At 35.2% G+C, this 18,124-nt stretch overlaps 2 protein-coding genes across 5 annotated transcripts in view; one reads left to right on the top strand and one right to left on the bottom strand.

Moving 5' to 3' along the window:
* Positions 1 to 112: 112 nt before the first annotated feature.
* Positions 113 to 7,486, bottom strand: LOC134235120 (biogenesis of lysosome-related organelles complex 1 subunit 5-like). Its single transcript, XM_062717230.1, has 5 exons — positions 7,380 to 7,486; positions 3,111 to 3,193; positions 1,321 to 1,450; positions 995 to 1,050; positions 113 to 421 (listed from the first exon to the last, which is right to left on the bottom strand). Exons 1-5 carry the CDS (start codon positions 7,474 to 7,476, stop codon positions 242 to 244), a joined length of 546 nt encoding a protein of 181 aa, XP_062573214.1. The 5' UTR covers positions 7,477 to 7,486; the 3' UTR covers positions 113 to 241.
* Positions 7,487 to 7,717: 231 nt separating this feature from the next.
* The window catches only part of LOC134235089 (uncharacterized protein C8orf34 homolog), a 29,158-nt gene continuing 18,751 nt past the window's right edge, over positions 7,718 to 18,124 (top strand). For 2 of the 4 annotated variants that reach the window (XM_062717173.1, XM_062717172.1), the window contains exons 1-5: positions 7,718 to 7,866; positions 11,180 to 11,321; positions 12,127 to 12,186; positions 12,768 to 12,857; positions 13,420 to 13,575. In XM_062717173.1, the coding sequence (XP_062573157.1) occupies positions 7,750 to 7,866; positions 11,180 to 11,321; positions 12,127 to 12,186; positions 12,768 to 12,857; positions 13,420 to 13,575 (565 nt within the window). In that variant the 5' untranslated portion in view covers positions 7,718 to 7,749. The remainder of the gene's footprint in view (positions 7,867 to 11,179; positions 11,322 to 12,126; positions 12,187 to 12,767; positions 12,858 to 13,419; positions 13,576 to 18,124) is intronic. The other 2 variants (XM_062717174.1, XM_062717175.1) reach the window with 2 other exon arrangements.

Below are 18,124 nucleotides of genomic sequence, written 5' to 3'. Positions count from 1 at the left end.
TGAATCATTAAAGTATTTGTATATAAAGAATTTTCTTTTAGTTTCTCTTAACTAAGGCAGATATATCTACCGGTACATCTGTTTATAAATGAGATAACTAAATATGCAAAATTATATGTTAAATTTATTGCACCTATAAAATTTAACAATTATATATATATAAAAAAAAGAAAACCACAATAAAAGATCAAATCAACAGAAACTCAAGTAGAATCCTGACATTAGTAACATTAAAGGAATGTTAGGAGGCAGCATTGTTTATAGCTGTTAGATTTTTCTCAAGGTCTTCATAATGTTTTGCCACAATATCTGCTTGTTCAGAAAATTCAGCATCCACTTGGTCACACGTTTCATACTGACGAGCCAAGAATTCTGTCCAATCACTTTTTCGTCGCTCACGTTCTTTTTCTATAAACTCTGTCTGCAGAACAAATAGAGAAAGTATTAAATAAATTTTAAACTGGTGGCACCTTTAACAGAATTCTACTAGAATATATTACAAATCTTGCACATGACACATGCACAACAAACTAAGATTACATTGATAGGATTTGACTATAACAGTTAATACAAAGTTTAATCCGATTGCAAATTTAAGATGACGGAGAAATAAAATCCTCTCGGCACTACTGCCCGATATGTCCTGGTCATAAGATATTGAACTCTGGGTTATTGTTTTGTTAATCATAGTATGAACCTACCTCTATCATATGCATGTATTTTCTCTTGAAATTGGAATTGAACAATTCCTAAGCCCTACTTATATGTCAGAGGTACATACAATTAAACTTTGTTTGATATTGCAAACTTAATGGTGCCAAGAAAAAATCTTGATACATGTATATCTAATGATTTGAGATATTGAGGGTATAATACTTATAGAATATGTGTTTAGGACTTCCAAATCACTTTGACATATCCAGGGTATTTGAGATATTGGTGATTGAGGGAAGTTCAACTGTATTTACATAAAATTAAATGTATTTGCACTTACATCTACTTTGTTTTCTTTTTCCTTGACTCTCTTACAAACCTCTGTTGCAACTTTTACTGCAAGATAAATAATAAATAATTCATGGTTACTGATTACGCCTCAGAGATTTCAAAGGAAATACGTGAAAATCAATTTGGTTTGTGTTTCACAATTAAATTACATTCTTAAGTGCTTCACTTAATTAATAACATTCAACTATGACATCTGATTTGTGCTTCACTGAATTACATTTGACTATGATACATGTATGCATTTGGCTGTATAATTTATGCCACCTTTAATCATGTTAATTACATTTGGCGGTGCTATTTATGTCAATTAATTACATTTGGCAGTGATATTTGCCAGAAAATGGTCCATTCCTTCCTTGGCCTCTGGTAAAAGGCCATCTTTCATTTCATTTATTTCTTCATCCAATTTCTTTAGTCTTTCTTTTTCATGGTTGCCTCTTTTTTCCTTTGTGAAAAAAAATATTTCACATAAATACATGTCCATGTAAAAAAAATTGTCCATGGGTCACAAAATTCCAAGAAAAGTTAAGCTAATAAGATTCCTGAGGAAGTATAGATTCTAAATTAATGGAATCATGATCCCTTAGTTAGATCGGATCACGAGATAAAAGTATGCTGTAAGATAAAAACAAGAGGCCCATGGGCCACATCGCTCACCTGAGAAGCTTTGACCATTCTGTTCTTTACCAGAATTCCCCCTTGTAATACATATTATGACTCCACCCTACCCCACTGATCATAATTTAGACAATTTGAAATCTGCACTACCCCAGGATGCTTCCACATAAGTTTCAGCTTTTCTGGCCCAGTGGTTCTTGAGAAGAAGATTTTTATAGATTTTTCCTTTATATTTCTATGTAAAGCTTTGATTCCCTATTGTGGCCCCGCCCAACCCCCGGGGGTCATGATCTGAATAATTGAGAATCTACACTACCCCAGGATGCTTCCACATAAGTTTCAGCTTTTCAGGCCCAGTGGTTCTTGAGAAGAAGATTTTTAAAGATTTTTCCTATATATTTCTTTGTAAAACTTTGATTCCCCATTGTGGCCCCGCCCAACCCCCGGGGGTCATGATTTGTACAACTGAGAATCTACACTACCCCAGGATGCTTCCAGATAAGTTTCAGCTTTTTTGGCCCAATGGTTCTTGAGAAGAAGATTTTCAAAGATTTTTCCTACATATTTCTATGTAAAACTTTAATTCCCCATTGTGGCCCCGCCCAACCCCTGGGGGTCATGATTTGAACAATTTAGAATTTACACTACCCCAGGATGCTTCCAGATAAGTTTCAGCTTTTTTGGCCCAATGGTTCTTGAGAAGAAGATTTTCAAAGATTTTTCCTACATATTTCTATGTAAAACTTTGATTCCCCATTGTGGCCCCGCCCAACCCCTGGGGGTCATGATTTAAACAATTTAAAATCTACACTACCCCAGTATGCTTCCACATAAGTTTCACCTTTTCCGGCTCAGTGGTTCTTGAGAAGAAGATTTTTTAATAACCCCACCCTATTTTTGTCTTTTCTTGATCATCTCCCCTTGTGAGGGGACTTGGCCCTTCATTTTAACAATTTAAATTCCCCTTTACCCAAAGATGCTTTGTACCAAGTTTGGTCAAAATTGGCACAGTGGTTCTTGAGAAGAAGTAGAAAATGTGAAAAGTTTACAGACGGACGGACGACGGACAAAATGTGATCAGAAAAGCTCACTTGAGCCTTTGGCTCAGGTGAGCTAAAAAGATTTAAAAAAAAACAAAATCTGCATAAATTATCCTGTTTACAATTTTCATTTCACTATTTTGACAATGATTTTCAGTGAAAATTATCACCATGTAAAAAAGTCAAGACTACTGCTTGGTCATTTCTTTCTCCTGTGTATATAATACAACCTATGTTTCCACCCAAATTTTCAGAAAGTAATTCAGGTGAGCATTTGACCAAATACATGTAATAATATGCATAATTACACACAATATTAATTCAGCAGTGGTATAAATAAGTTCTAATTCTGCAATTTTTCATACATTTAGGTTTGAAATAATACATCCAACACCTTGCTATGAAATGTGAATGTATGTAATTGTGTTTGTCATTTATTTTACTTACCTCAAACTCTTTTACAAAAAAATTAGTGTGGCCCTGCAGAACTGGTCGATGATCAAGTAACCTGGCATGAATTTCACTTAAATCTGAAAAGTATTTTATGAAAGAAATATAAATTAAAACAGTATGTGTTTGTGAAACACTGATGCCCCAATATCATGAATACGAAAGCTTTTTGTTAAGATTTGTTAAGTTTCTAAGAGACTTAGATGCAAGTCAAAGTCCAAGGTCAAAAGCTCGAGTTTATTGTTATCAATGGAAAGGACTTATGTAAATGAATATGCTTGTGAAATATAAGAAAAACTTGTCCAGACAATAACACAAAACATTTTGAAATAGACTTTTCAAATCTAATCATGAGGAAATGGCAAAGAGATAAAGTGCTTGCAACCAAAATTGTTGACCGGGAATTGAACCCGGGACTCCTGCATTACTAGTCAGTTGCTCTACCGACTGAGCTATCTCGCCACCAGCAATTGAACCTTGTCCAGCCAACTATTTTCTTCATGCATTCCTCCTTTCCTACTACATTTGGTGGCCAGTGTGTAAATAAGTAATTCCTGGCAGGGCCCTAGAACTTGTGTCTTCGAGGTCAAAGACTGTTTAAGGAGGGAGGAATGTAGAAGTTCGGGCTTAAGGGACCGTGGATATGGACCTGGATATATCTCAGTTGGTAGAGCACCTGACAGGAGATGCAAGGGTTGCGGGTTCGATTCCCGATCCAGCCATTCATCTTCTCCTTTCCTGTTACAGAATTGGTGCTGTTGACCACCCCTGGAATTGCAGGTGAGAGTCCTGCCAGGGGGTAATAAGAACTTGAGTTGTGTCTTCAAGGGTGAACACCATTTAAGGATTGAGGAATGTAATGGTGTGGGCTGTGGATATCAGCCTGGATAGCTCAGTTGTTAGAGCACCTGACTGGAGATGCAAGGGTCCCGGGTTCAATTCCCGGTCCAGCCATACATTTTCTCCTTTCCTGTTACAGATTTGGTGCCGTTGACCACCCCTGGAATTGCAGGTGAGAGTCCTGCCAGGGGGTAATAAGAACTTAGGTTGTGTATTCGAGGGCAAAGACCATTTTCAAGAGGGAGGATGTAGTGGTTTGGGCCATAGATATCAGCCTGGATAGCTCAGTTGGTAGAGCACCTGACTGGAGATGCAGGGGTCCCGGGTTCGATTCCCAGTCCAGCCATACATTTTTACCCTTCCTGTTACATAGTCAAGGTCATAACCTGAAAACCTTTTGACATCAGATTTCAAACCGGATTAAGACAAAAGAATCACTCTACCCAAATACTTGACCTTTACATCTTCCTTCTTCCAAAGTGTTTATGAAAAACATAACAATAAACCATAACTCCATGTCATTTTGACATGAAGATCACAAAGACCATTAGTTGAGATGCACAGAATTAGGAAATATGAATGGAACCAACAAGAATATAGACTTACTCTTGATATTAGCTTCTTCATAATTTAGCTTACACTCATTAATGTTATAGACGACTTTCACATTTACAAAAGTTATTCCCCTTAGCAGGGTTAATCCAGGGTCAATCGGCGTAAGACACTGTTTTCCCTCTATAACCTTACCAAATTTATGGGTCAGTATCTCAGAAATGAAATCTGTATGAATATTTTCATTACGTTTTTCATGTTGCCTCATATTCTGATAATACAGGTACAGATCAAGATTGTACGATAATGTTTGAAGATTAAAAATACTAAAAGGTAACTTACAAAGGACAAAGTGGGAAAAATGAGCGTTACCCCGACAATGGGAGATAAGTCTTCGGAATGTGAATTCATGAAGGGAAGACATATGTTTTGGGTAACAAAAAGAATATCCTTTATTTAACTTTTTAATCACTTTTATTCTATCTGTTTTAAATTTAATGAAAAAAATTGTACTTCTTTGAACCAAATTGTCCTTGGTTTTGGGCTTTTATCAGGTCCAGTACAATCACTAGATTTAGCTACGTAGGTAGAATTACCTACATAGCTTTATTTACCTACCTCAGGTAGCTTTATTTAGCTATTTCAATGCAACTTTTCAAAGTTTTTATTAAAAAGATACAAAAAGTCGTAATTCAATGACTATTAATATTTATACTACGGAGGTTTTTAAAAAACAACCCAAAGCAGAGATAGTTTATACATTGCTTCATTTGGACAATTTAAAGCAAAACATGTAATTCCATTGTTTGGATAACTGTCCTTGGCCCCTTACTCTTCCTGGTGTACATCAATGACATGCCAACCTGTATCCAGTCTCAATCCCGCTTGTTTCACAGATGACTGTCTTGTCTACCGGAGGATTAAGTCCATCGACGACTGTAAAGCCCTACAGGAAGACTTACAGAAACTCCAAGAGTGGGAGAGGAAATGGCACATGCAGTTCCATGCAGAGAAGTATGAGGTCATTACCATCTCCAATAGGCACAACCCAGTCCAATATGGCTACACCATCCAAGGCTACACCCTACAGCATGTTAACAATGCTAAGTACCTGGGAGTAACCATCAACAGGAAACTGTCTTGGAATACCCATGTGGACAGTGTTAATACCATTAGAAGGCGAATCAGACCCTAGACTTTCTCAGAAGAAACATCAATATGTGTAACAAGGAGACTAAAGAGCAGGCTTAAGACCTATGTCCACCCTACTTTAGAGTACACATCTACAGTCTGGGATCCCCACACTGCTTGTAACATCAATGCGGTTGAGATGGTACAACGACATGCTGATAGATTTGTGACTGGAACATACCATCGCACAAGTAACGTATCAACGATGCTGAACGCTCTTTCATGGGAAACCCTGAAACTCTGCAGAACAAGAGCAAAGGTCTTCATGCTCCACAGGATCCATCACTGTCTTGTTGACATCCCACCAGCAGAGTACCTGATACCCACTGGCAGTCGCACCCGAAGCCATACAACAAAGTTCCTCATCCCACATGCCAGATTACAACCCTATCAGTACTCCTTCTTCCCAAGCAGCATCAGGCTTTGGAACACCCTCCCGGCTGCAGTGTCCCAAAATTTTGCTTTGAAGCCCTTTAGCAAATATTTGAGCCAAAGGCTCAATAGTTTTGTCTTGATAATATCCTTTTTTCGACTAAACAATAATAAATAAGTCGTCGTATATGTCGTAGTTGTCGTTGTAAACTTTTCACATTTTCGATTTCTTCTCAAGAACCACTGGGCCAATTTCAACCAAACTTTGAACATAGTATCCTTAGGTGAAGGGGATTCAAGTTTGTTCAAATGAAGGGCCAAGCCCTTATTCAAGGGGAGATAATTAAGAAATAATGAAAATTTGATGGTATGTTTAAAAAATCTTCTTCTCAAGAACCACTGTGCTAGGAAAGAAGAAACTTATATGGAAGCATCCTCAGGTAGTGTAGATTCAAGTTTGTCAAATCATAATCCCTGGGTGTAGGGCGGGGCCAAAATGGCCGATCAAAGTTTTACATAGAAATTTATAGGAAAATTCTTTAAAAATCTTCTTCTCAAGAAAAGCAAAGGCATTTATATAATTATATATGTGAAGCATCCTGCAGTGGACATTTTTTTGTTCAAATAAAAGGGGTATAGTTCCACAACATGGAATCCAAGTTTTACATAGAAACATGTAGAAAAAATCTTTAAAATTCTTCTTTTCAAGAATAGCAAAGCCATGATTAGTCCTGTTTATATGGAAGCATTCTTGGGTAGTGTAGGTTCAATTTTGTTCAAGTCATGACCCCTTGGGGTATAGGGCGGGGCCACAATGTAAGTTCAAATGTGAAGGGCAATAAAGCCACAGGTATAAATCAAAAAAATATGCAAGCTTAGTTAATGACAATTCAAGTTTGTTCAAATCATACCATCTCCTTTTAAGGATTGGTTTAGACCACTACTGGGTTTAAGCTTTTCAATAATAAACCGATTTCTGCTTTTTTTTCCTATCCACAATTGCGATTTTTTGTCTCTTTTTAATAAAAAGCAAAATTTTGAAAAGTTACATCGAAATAGCTAAATAAAGCTACTTGAGGTAGGTAAATAAAGCTACGTAGGTATTTCTACCTACGTAGCTAAATTATTCAGTGATTGTACTGGACCTGATCACTATCAGCTTCAGAGTCTGAGCAGTTTAGGCCGATAAATGTCTGGTAAGTCTGCTCGACAGTTAAAATATCTGCATGCAATTTTATTCTGGTCAATTATTTTATAAACTTAATTGACAAAATGTACGTTCCACAAGCAATGAGAGGGAAAATACTTAACCTTTAAAAAGTTGTTGATCCATCTCGATCTCCGCCCATTTTTTCTCAAAGGTCCTTTCCAAGAAATGCTTTAAATTTCTCACCGACTTGTTCGTCATAAAAAGCGTTTCCGAGACCTGAAAGTAAAACCAAAAAAAATTAATGCGTATAATAAGTCATTCGGGACGTTGTTAAAATTTCAATTTCAATTTTATCACATTTATGACCCTTTAAGCAAATATTTACTAAAAATATAGATTATAATAGTTTTACCTTGATAATGTCCTTTTTTCGGTTGAAACTTTAATAAATCAAAGTAATGCAATATTTTCAACGTACAATTTAATAGGTAAAATGCACACTAGATGTCACACTAAATTTCATTTCCGCTTATGAATTCCAAAACATTGCAGAGTGTGACGGATGCAAATGCATCATTAAAAGTGATGGCAAGCCCTCAGAAAATGCAGCAATATATGGATCGACATAGGATCGGTCCGCTATTTGAGGTACAGTGGTAGCAATTTTATTATGCTCATTAGAATTGTTAAGAAAGAAAAGTTATGTACCAAACTTGTATGAACGTGTTGTTGGGTAAGCTAACTAGAATTTCCTCGATATATATACAGTTTTTACAATCATGAATGGGTGGCACTGTAACTCTCCGACCTGTCAATATATATTTTTTTGGAGAGCTACAGTTCTACAGCTAGGGTAAACAAATGGCAGGAAGTGTATAGTGATTAGATAGAATGTTCTGTGTTAAAATGATATTGTCCTATATACCCGGTTTAACGATAGGGAATAAAGTGACACTTGTATTCGTAATGTAGCAGAAAGAAACACGGGCGATAACTCGCATAGTGCATTTACTAGGAACAATCTAGAGAGTTCCGAATGTAGTAATTTGAACCGAGAGAAAAACGTTGATAAAATTAATTGGATTTTCGTATTTATATGGATTATTTTATGGGATAAAAGGCATAAGCAATCTCAAAAAGGTTTGTTTTGATTATTTTGGTAGTTATTCCCAGTGCAAATCATTTTATATTCTTCAAAAATCGTTTCAGCGGATGCTCCGATTTGCTACATTGCAAGTATATGGGACGTATTCTAACTGTGGTGAGGGCCTGTACCGAGACACAGTTAGATTATTCTAACTATATAGTGATAATCATAGATCAAGTTTGATTTTTTTTGTACCGTACTTTACGGATAATAGGTCGGGGTGTTGCTAAAACGCGGAACGGAAAACGGAACGGAAAGCGGAACGGAACGGAAAACGGAATATATTATTTTGGATTAAATCACTTAAAATACACAAAATTTATCATAAACGATATATATTTTGTACATATTCAATCCCCCACTATTAAATACAAGTTGATTTTATCATGCTCATAAGGCTCTTTTTTTACAAAAAAATAACATATAGCAGTCACCTAGAATCGAATTAAAAAAGGGGGGATAAACGAACTTGAAAAGTATTTGATAAGCAATAACACAAAAAGAAACAATTGTTTGATTCGGGAGGGGGGGATAAAACACAAAAAGAAAACAATTGTTTGATTCGGGAGGGGGGATAGGTTCCAATTCAAACATCTTGCAGTACTATTTTTTTACACTAACTTACTACATTAATTACATTCACAAAAAGTGTGAGGATGTCAACTTAAACGAACATTTCCATAGTAAAAAGGTTATGACTGGGGGATCAAATATTTGATATCTAAATGAACCATGAAAGAGAAATAAAATGTAAAAAAAAAATTATGATGATACGGTAAGGGCAAACCTTTATGGCAAGCTCGAAGAAACATCTCTTATTCACACTGGTTATTAAAATTTTATTCAAAATAGAGACATTTTCTATATATTTAAATTCTGGAAAGACAAAGTTGGAAAACTTTCATGTCATTCAGTGGAGTTAAATTTTGTTTGCGGTATATATGTGTGTATGTTTGGAGGGGGGGGGGGGTGTATATGAATGACCCCGTAAAAAATGAGTTTGTTTTCCCACTCATTGGAAAGGTCTGAAAAGTTGTAATAGGTATGTCCCCCTTTTTGTGTCAAAATTATACATAAAGTTTAATAAATCAATTTTTAATGTGACTGGGGGCCCCTAAATAGCAAAACAAACTGCCACTCCCCCTTTGTGCGAATTCGACACTGCGCGTGCATAATCTGAACATCATAAATAGTTATTTTTGTCTTTACAGACATTGACATTGGAAACAAATTGAAAGAAGGGGGGGGGGGGGGGGGGTAGTAACAATTTTCCAACATACAACAAATTTGACAAACCCCAAAAAAAGGGGGAAATGTCATTTGCCCAAACACGGAAATCCTATTTCGTGTGTGTGTGTGTGTGGGGGGGGGGGGGGGGGGGTCGAATTTCTTTCAGTACCATTTTTTTCACGGAAGTTGTGTATGACTCATGAATATATAATAGTTTACAATAGATTTTTATCAGAAATGATTTTTACAACAAGAATATTGCTTTTTATCTGATTTATATCGAATCTATGTTATTTGTTTGACAAAAATTTTTTTTTCCGTTCCGTTCCGCTTTCCGTTCCGTTTTCCGTTTTTTTTAGCAACACCCACTATGTTGATGGGATATATAGGTCGAAAGGCTCATTTTCAGCTTTATTTTTTGAAAAATCCTAAGATAGGACGAACTTACTATATAGGACGAGGCTTTGTTTCTGGATGGTTTGCACAAGATTCTGGGTTTAGAGGTTACTGGTGAAATATGTCAGGTAGATAATTTTTAATTCAGAATTTGACTTTTTATTAATATCATAAGCATTTAGGACTCCTCTTGTGCCTCACACTATCAAAAGATGTGGATGGTGGTAATTTATTTTTTGCTTATAAATTCTTGTGTTCAAAATTCCAATTATTCCTTTGAATTCTGATTTACAAATTTACTTTGTGGGCATATCCAAAACTAGAGAGACTTTTTTCAGTGACTGATATGTAATGCAATATATGCAAGAAAATTTTTTTATTCTAAAGCCTTGACATATACCATTTTATTTGTATGATAGAACATTTTGATGTCTGGATTAATCACCATCATTCATCTTAAATTTATTACTTGACGAAGTTCAAATCTGATGTCAACTTCCTGTTTGTCTATGCGTCTGTCCGTTTCATATATAACAAATCTTCGTTGCAGTTTTCTTAGTAAGTAACTACTCATCTCAGATGCTTGAAATTTTATCACAATCTTTTCTGAGGCATGCCATACAGTCGGATACATTTTTGGTCAAATCTGATGTCAACTTCCTGTTTATCTGTGCATCTGGCCATTTCATATATAACAAATCTTCATTGCAGTTTTCTCAGCAACTACTCATCTCAGATGCTTGAAATTTTAACACAATCTTTTCTGAGGCATGCCATACGGTCGGATACATTTTTGGTCAAATCCGATGTCAACTTTCTATTTGTCTGTGCATCCGTCTGTTTCATACATAACAAATTTTCGTCACAGTTTTCTCATTAACTATTCATAGTAGATGGTCGAAATTATATTACACTCTTTGTTGAGGCATGCCATATGGTGGGATTAATTTTGATATGAATCTGATGTCAACTTCATATTTTTCTGTGCATCTGCCTAATTGAACTTGTGTATATTTTAAAGATGATAGTGTTTATTTACATCAGAGCGGGGGTATTACTAGTGAGCATTGGCTCACAGATTTCTTGTTGTCCTCACTTTGACATGGCATGATTCTCCATTGCTGCATGCTCTCTGTCACTTGCTAGATACATTAATAATATATAAGTTTATAACAATTAATTTTTCAGAATCTCATGAACAAAGTTCTCCATGATCAGCCTGATGACCCTCTGGTATATCTAATTAAAGTTCTGCATAAGAAGGCAGGTTTAGAGGCCCCCAGGGACCTAAAGACCCAGGGAGTCAGAAGGAGCTCCCCAGAAAGAATTGGTAATGTTCAGAATGGGTAATGTTCTGACAGAATGGATAATGTTCAGAATGGGTAATGTTCAGAATGGGTAATGTTCAGAATGGGTAATGTTCAGAATGGATAATGTTCAGAATAGGTAATGTTCAGAATGGGTAATGTTCAATTGGGGTAATGTGCAGAATGGGCAATTTTCAGATTGGGTAGTGTTTAGAATGGGTAATTAATACTCAGAATGGGTTGTGTCAGAATGGGTAATGTTCAGAATGGATAATGTTCAGAGTGGGTAATGTTCTGAATGGATAATATTCAGAATGGGTAATGTTCTGACTTCTGACAGAATGGATAATGTTCAGAATGGGTTATGTTCAGAATAAATAGTGTTCAGAATGGGTAATGTTCAGAAGCGGTAATGTTCAGAAAGATTGGATAATATTCAGAATAGGAAATGCTCAGAATGGGTAGTGTTCAGAATGGGTAATGTTCAGAATAGGTAATGTTCAGAATGGTTAATGTTCAGAAAGGAATATGTTTAGAATGGGTTATGTTCAGAATGGGTAATGTTCAAATTTCGTAATGTTCAGAAAGGGTAATGTTTAGAATGGGTTATGTTCAGAATGGGTTGTGTATAGAATGGGTTATGTTCGGTATGGGTAATGTTCAGAATAACTTAGTGTTATGGTTATTTACCTTTATCTCATTAATAAACACCTAGTTAATGTTTTTATGAAATACTATACTAAGTCTATACAATTGTAGTATCATGTCCTATTCCTTACATCTTGTGTTTCTTTTTTCAATCGTAAACTGGTACGCAAATTTTTACAGTAAGAAGTAGAAGTCCCGAGATGAAGAAACCGACACAAACATGGGGCTCCTCTCCACTTGGTTGGTATTTATTTCTAAACTCTTATCCATATTTATTCAGAAAAATTGTATTGGATTGGGCAGCCAACAATTTCTATAAATATCCTCTCCATACAAAATACTAATACTGTACTTATTTAACTGTGATAAGAATTAAGAGCATATTTTATGTAGCATATGTTGAATGTTTTTTTGGAGTTTAATTATATGTAATGAAAAATTGTATTTTCATTATATCTCACAAAATACAAAATGGCCATGGAAGTCTAAGAATTACTGGAATGATGGCAGTTTTTAGGGAGCATTTAGAGCTCCTGTTTTTCTAATAAAAAAATGCAAGTAGCTTTAGAAAAGAAAATAATCCCATGAAGATGAATATAAAAGTATTTTCACATAGTAATGTTTAAATTTTTTCTTCTTTAAAGTTTGGCACCTTAGCAGTGTATAAGCGAGGTTCAGAGTGTTATCTGGCAATACATCTAAACTGTATAGATGAGAAAACTGTCATAAAATGAAATAAGACCATTGGGTCTGTTGTTTTTTAGAAATGTTTGAAATGATAAATATACAATGTAGAAGGTTGATGTCTTGCTTTGTTTTAGGAGAAGTGGAGCGGTCCTATGACAAACCCTGGTTATCCAGCAGTAAGAAAGTCAAACCCAAGTCTGAAGATTTCTCAGCCACCAAACAAGGTTAGAATAAGAAATCATTATCAAAATGTATTAAAATGTCTCATTTATATCCACCATCAGGTAATCACACTGAAATGAAGATGCCCCTTTGTAGACATATAAACGACTACACTATTTTGGACTGATATGAAATGTTCTAATTTTTTAACAAATTTTGGAAAATATCCTCATGTGCATATTTAGATTTCAAATTTTCAATCATATTCAAAAAAAAAAAAATCCCAATCCCAATTATAACTCAAAATATCACGGATCCCAATTATATATCTCAAAAAATCCCAATCCCAATCAAATCTCAAAAGATCTTAATCCCAATTACAACTCAAAAGATCACAATCCTAATTACCAGTATATCTCAAAAGATTAAAAAGATATGAAATGTAAGAATTTATTCTACAAATCTTATCTGGGCGATAGCAGTGCAACACTTGAGATGACATGTGGAGCATCAGATTGCTAGTAACATTTTATATGTCCAGATCCTATCGTATTTCCTATCAACACAAAGGAAATGATAGGATTAGGATGGGAAACAAAACATCACATATCCAGTTCCTTTCAGCTCCTTCTGACCCACTGTGTGTGATGACTAACCAACATGGAGCAATAAGGAAGCCTCCAGGTCCCTCCCTTAGGTCCCTAAAAACTACTCCATTTAAGCCTGATCTAGATAAACTTCAGGAGGTGTTATGTATTGAACAGAAACCAATCATGACAGGTTATTTTAGAAATCTTAGCATGAGGCCTTGGTGATAGAGTCAAAGGAATGGTATATTATCTGGTATATGTTCTGTTTTGAATTGTCATGTAAGATATATAGAATTTAATGTGTTTCATAACATGTTTGTTTTGCTGACAGCTATGTACATTAATCAAGCATCATACACAAAAAAAAATTCAGGGAAAATGAGAATGAAAAAAAAAATTGATAGTGAATGCTTTCATTTTGTACTTAGAAACACTGTTGTACATCTTGTCCATAAATGTTGAAATTTTGTTTTCATAATCTGCTGTTTTATAAGTAAATTTTGACATTTTAAATTACTTGACAAATTTTTACCATATGCTATTACAATACAAAAATAAGTTATCCCTGACAATTGTTTTATTCACTCCCAATAAGAACCAATCAATCTTCATTATGAAAAGACAAAAATGATTATTTTGTAAGATTAAGATGCAGGATTGGATATTTTTAATGGTGTTTCCCTTCGGCAGAGGGACTACATGTAATTCCAGTTTTTGGCTTATGTGCTGCTGATAGATACAATTTCCTTTAAAAATAGGATTGACGATTTTATTTTCTCTTGTTAACTCCTCCAAATATATATCTTTTCTTGACTAATTTAAATAATAATATATAAAAATTGCAGTGTAACATTGAAAATTTTCACCCCAAGAAAACCATTGGCAACCGAGGCGCAGCTTTTAACATAAGGAAAAATTCACATTCATAAAAAAAGTGTGTGAATGGGGCTGGTCCCCTGCAGTCCCCTACCTCCCCACAACCACGTACCCCAGCTTCTGTGTGCCCGAATGATATGTTCACCTGAGTGGAGGTCAGGTGCATCTGAAGTAACTTTTCAAAATATATTTTAAAATATTACTTTGGAATTTCCCAGTTTGTTTTAGTCCAATGGAAAAAAAATCTGATATTCATTGAGCAGGTCACTTGGAGGTTGGTTTACCTAACTAGGTGATAAGTATATTTTTTCATTGTTGGATCTCAGCCAATCAAAGAGATGGGAATTATGCCTAGGTCACATTTAAGCCGATAGTCAGGTGACCAAATTTTTCTGGCATTGTCAGCTGGTATAGATATAGATCTATATTCAAATAGGTAACCTTAGTAATCTTTGCAAGGTTAAGTGGGAGAATGTCACAATGTTATAAATGTGTGCAAAATTTTGTAAAGTCTAAATAGGAAACAACACAAAAGGGTGCATCTAAGCAGCAAAGAAAACTTAAGATTTCTTAATATTTTATGGATTTATTATTTGTCATTTCCATTAAAAAAATATACATCAATTCATGCATCAAAATTTTGTGTTATATCCTTAATTGGTAAGATATATACAATTTGGCCAATAGTCAGCCGATCATCGTGCTCTGAGCTACAGTTTAATTTTAACCATCCGCCGAAATTCTGGAAAGCCCTTATTGTCAACTGACGCACGACCAACTTTATAAACTGACTGCCAATGGTGGGACAATGATAGAAAGGATCGATGAGTCTACAGATCAATTCAATTGAAGAAATCAGCCACAGACGCAGAAAAAATTATAACTTGGACTGATGAACACAAAATTAGCTTGCCTACAAATAATTGAGCTGATGAATTGTCAACTATCACCCGAAGAATCCTACTTTTGCTTCAAAAACCGTTGTCTGTTGGTTGTTTTTTAAAATGTGACTGCATGGGTTTTACTGTAAATCACATTATATTCACAAGATTTTTATTTTCGCATATTACGCAAAACAATAGGAGGAGGTTCATTATATGTAATTTTATATAAAACATGCTTAATTAAATCCCACATCTGTTTGATATCTGCCATCTGGATAACTGTTATGACATCAGAGAAAGACATTTACAGGTGACAATTGGATATAACAAACGTGCACTGCTTTACGTCATGTCTAAAACAACACGTTTTGCTGATTTAAAGCCTTAAATAATCTTCCAGTTATAAAACACAATAAATCTAAATAATTTCTTTGCTGTGTCAATTTAAAAGGAAGCAAAATGACATTGGAAATGAAAAACAAAATATGTTTTACCACTCTAAATATATTTATAATTTCTATTTATAGAATATTATAAATTAAAAGAATTTCTTTTTTGTTGGTGCTAATTTAAAAGGAAGTGAAATGATATTAGAGGTACATTGTATTTGATTCTTCAGCATTAAATATATAACACTAAAGAATGGCATCCCAATCTGTTTGTCTTCCTCTCTTTTTAGCTCTACCGGTCAGAGACCAGAAGAGCTTATGCTATAGTAATGCGTCCGTCCGTCTGTCTGTCTGTCTGTAAACAATTTTTAGCTCACCTCAATGAAGTTGGGGGAGCTTATGTGATACCCTCGGCGTCGATGTCGGCGTCGGCGTCCCGGGTTAAGGTTAAGTTTTTTGGAGCAGTTTTCTTTTTAAGTACTTCTATGTGCTATATTGATTAGACATGCATGGAAGATGTTTCTAATGTGTTTCATTGTACCAGTCAAAGTTTCAGATGCTGCAATTTCAGCAAAGGAATGACCAGGTTAATGTTTTTGGTGCAGGTTAACATTTTTGGTGCAGTTTTTGGTGTAGGTCTCATTTCCGAGTAACTATAAGCCCTATGTTGACCAAACTTACATGGATGGTACATCTTAGGATGCATACTACCAGACTTGCTTCGGATGCTGAATCTGACCTACATTTTCCGGTTGAGTGAACAGGTTAAAGTTTTTGGTGCAGGTTTCATTTCGAAGATACTATGAGCCCTATAATGTCCAAACTTGCATGGATGGTACATCTTAGGATGCATTCTACTAGACTTGCTTCGCATGCTGAATCTGACCTACATTTTCCGGTTGAGTGAACAGGTTAAAATTTTTGGTGCAGGTTTCATTTCTAAGGTACTATGAACCCTATAATGACTAAACTTGCCTGGATGGTACATCTTAGGATGCATACTACCAGACTTGCTTCGGATGCTGAATCTGACCTACATTTTCTGGACGAGTAAACAGGTTAAAGTTTATGGTGCAGGATTCATTTCCAAGTAACTTTGAGCCCTATAATGACCAAACTTGCATGGATGGTACATCTAAGGGTGCATTCTACTAGGCTGGCTTCAGAAGCTGAATCTGACCTACATTTTCCAGATTAGTGAAAAGGTTAGTTTTTTTATACAGGTTTCATTTCAAAGTAACTTTGAGCTCTATGTTGAACAAACTTGCATGGATGATACATTTTAGGATGCACACTAATGGACTTACTTCAGATGCTGAATTCGACATACATTTTCCAGATAATAGACCTCGTAAAAGTTATGGGTGCAGGTCTATCACCAAGAAACTATAAGGCTTATATAAACCAAAGTTGCACAAATGATGCATCAAGGGATGAAAACTCTCAATCTTGCTTCAGATGCTAGATTTTAATTACATTTCATGATGAAGAACTAGTTTTAAGTTTTTATATAGGTCTATTCCAAAAGTATCAAAATTGCATAAATTTTGCATTTTTGGATGTACACTTTTTGTTGGTTAATTGTGTGACTTGATTTGCCTTACTTAAAGACAACATTCGTTAAGGTGAGCTCTGTAATCTCTGATTACCTATGTTTCAAAATGCTACTCCTCCTACAGTTTTGGTCCGATTTCAATATAGCTTGGCACACATGTAGACTACACTAAGATACATAATTCTAAGCATCGATTTTTGATTTTGATGAACGGTGTTGCCATGGTTACTAAAAATATAATTTTTTGTGAAATTCTTTCAAAATGCTACTCCTCCTACAGTTTTGGTCCGATTTCAATATAGCTTGGCACACAAGTAGACTACACTAAGATACATAATTCTGTGCATCGGTTTTTGATTTTGATGAACGATGTTGCCATGGTTACTAAAAATAGAAATTTCTGTGAAATTCTTTCAAAATGCTACTACTCCTACAGTTTTGGTCCAATTTCAGTATAACTTGGCACACAAGTAGACTATACTAAGATATATAATTCTGTGCATCGGTTTTTATTTTCAAGAGGGACAAGGATCATTTTATCTATTTATTGCTGTTTTAAAGTTTCAAGTCCCAACTGCAACTTTTGTCTTCCTTTGTTTAAAGTATAAACCAGTAGAGCTACAGTCTTGACAGAGACTTCTGGTTAATTTTAAAGCATGCTACCTGTAGCTTATAGCAAACCAAAAGGGTTTTTGGGCTCAACTCAAAATGTTGTTTGGGGAGGGTTTATGTAATACCCTTAGTGTTGGCATCACAAGTTCAAGTTCTTTGCATTAGTACCTGTCTATGTCCTATGTTAATCAAAAATGCATTGACAAATTTTGGTAGAATTCTTGGAACAGGTCTCTTTTCTAGGTAACTCTAAGCCCCATTTTGACCAAACTTGCATGGATGATACTGTAGATCACTTAATTTTCGCAACACCTTATTTTCGCGAGATAGTCATTGACTCTTTATTAGCGAGACAAAATTTTCACGAATTGTGGTCATTGCTGTATATAATCTTAAAGATTTCTATTATAGGCGAGAATGAAA

This window comes from Saccostrea cucullata, unplaced genomic scaffold (genome assembly GCF_032062105.1).
Source record: "Saccostrea cucullata isolate Sc308-1 unplaced genomic scaffold, CSIRO_AGI_Scuc_v1 ctg1201, whole genome shotgun sequence".
Taxonomy (NCBI): Eukaryota; Metazoa; Mollusca; class Bivalvia; order Ostreida; family Ostreidae; genus Saccostrea; species Saccostrea cuccullata.
This window is presented reverse-complemented; position numbering and strand designations above follow the sequence as displayed.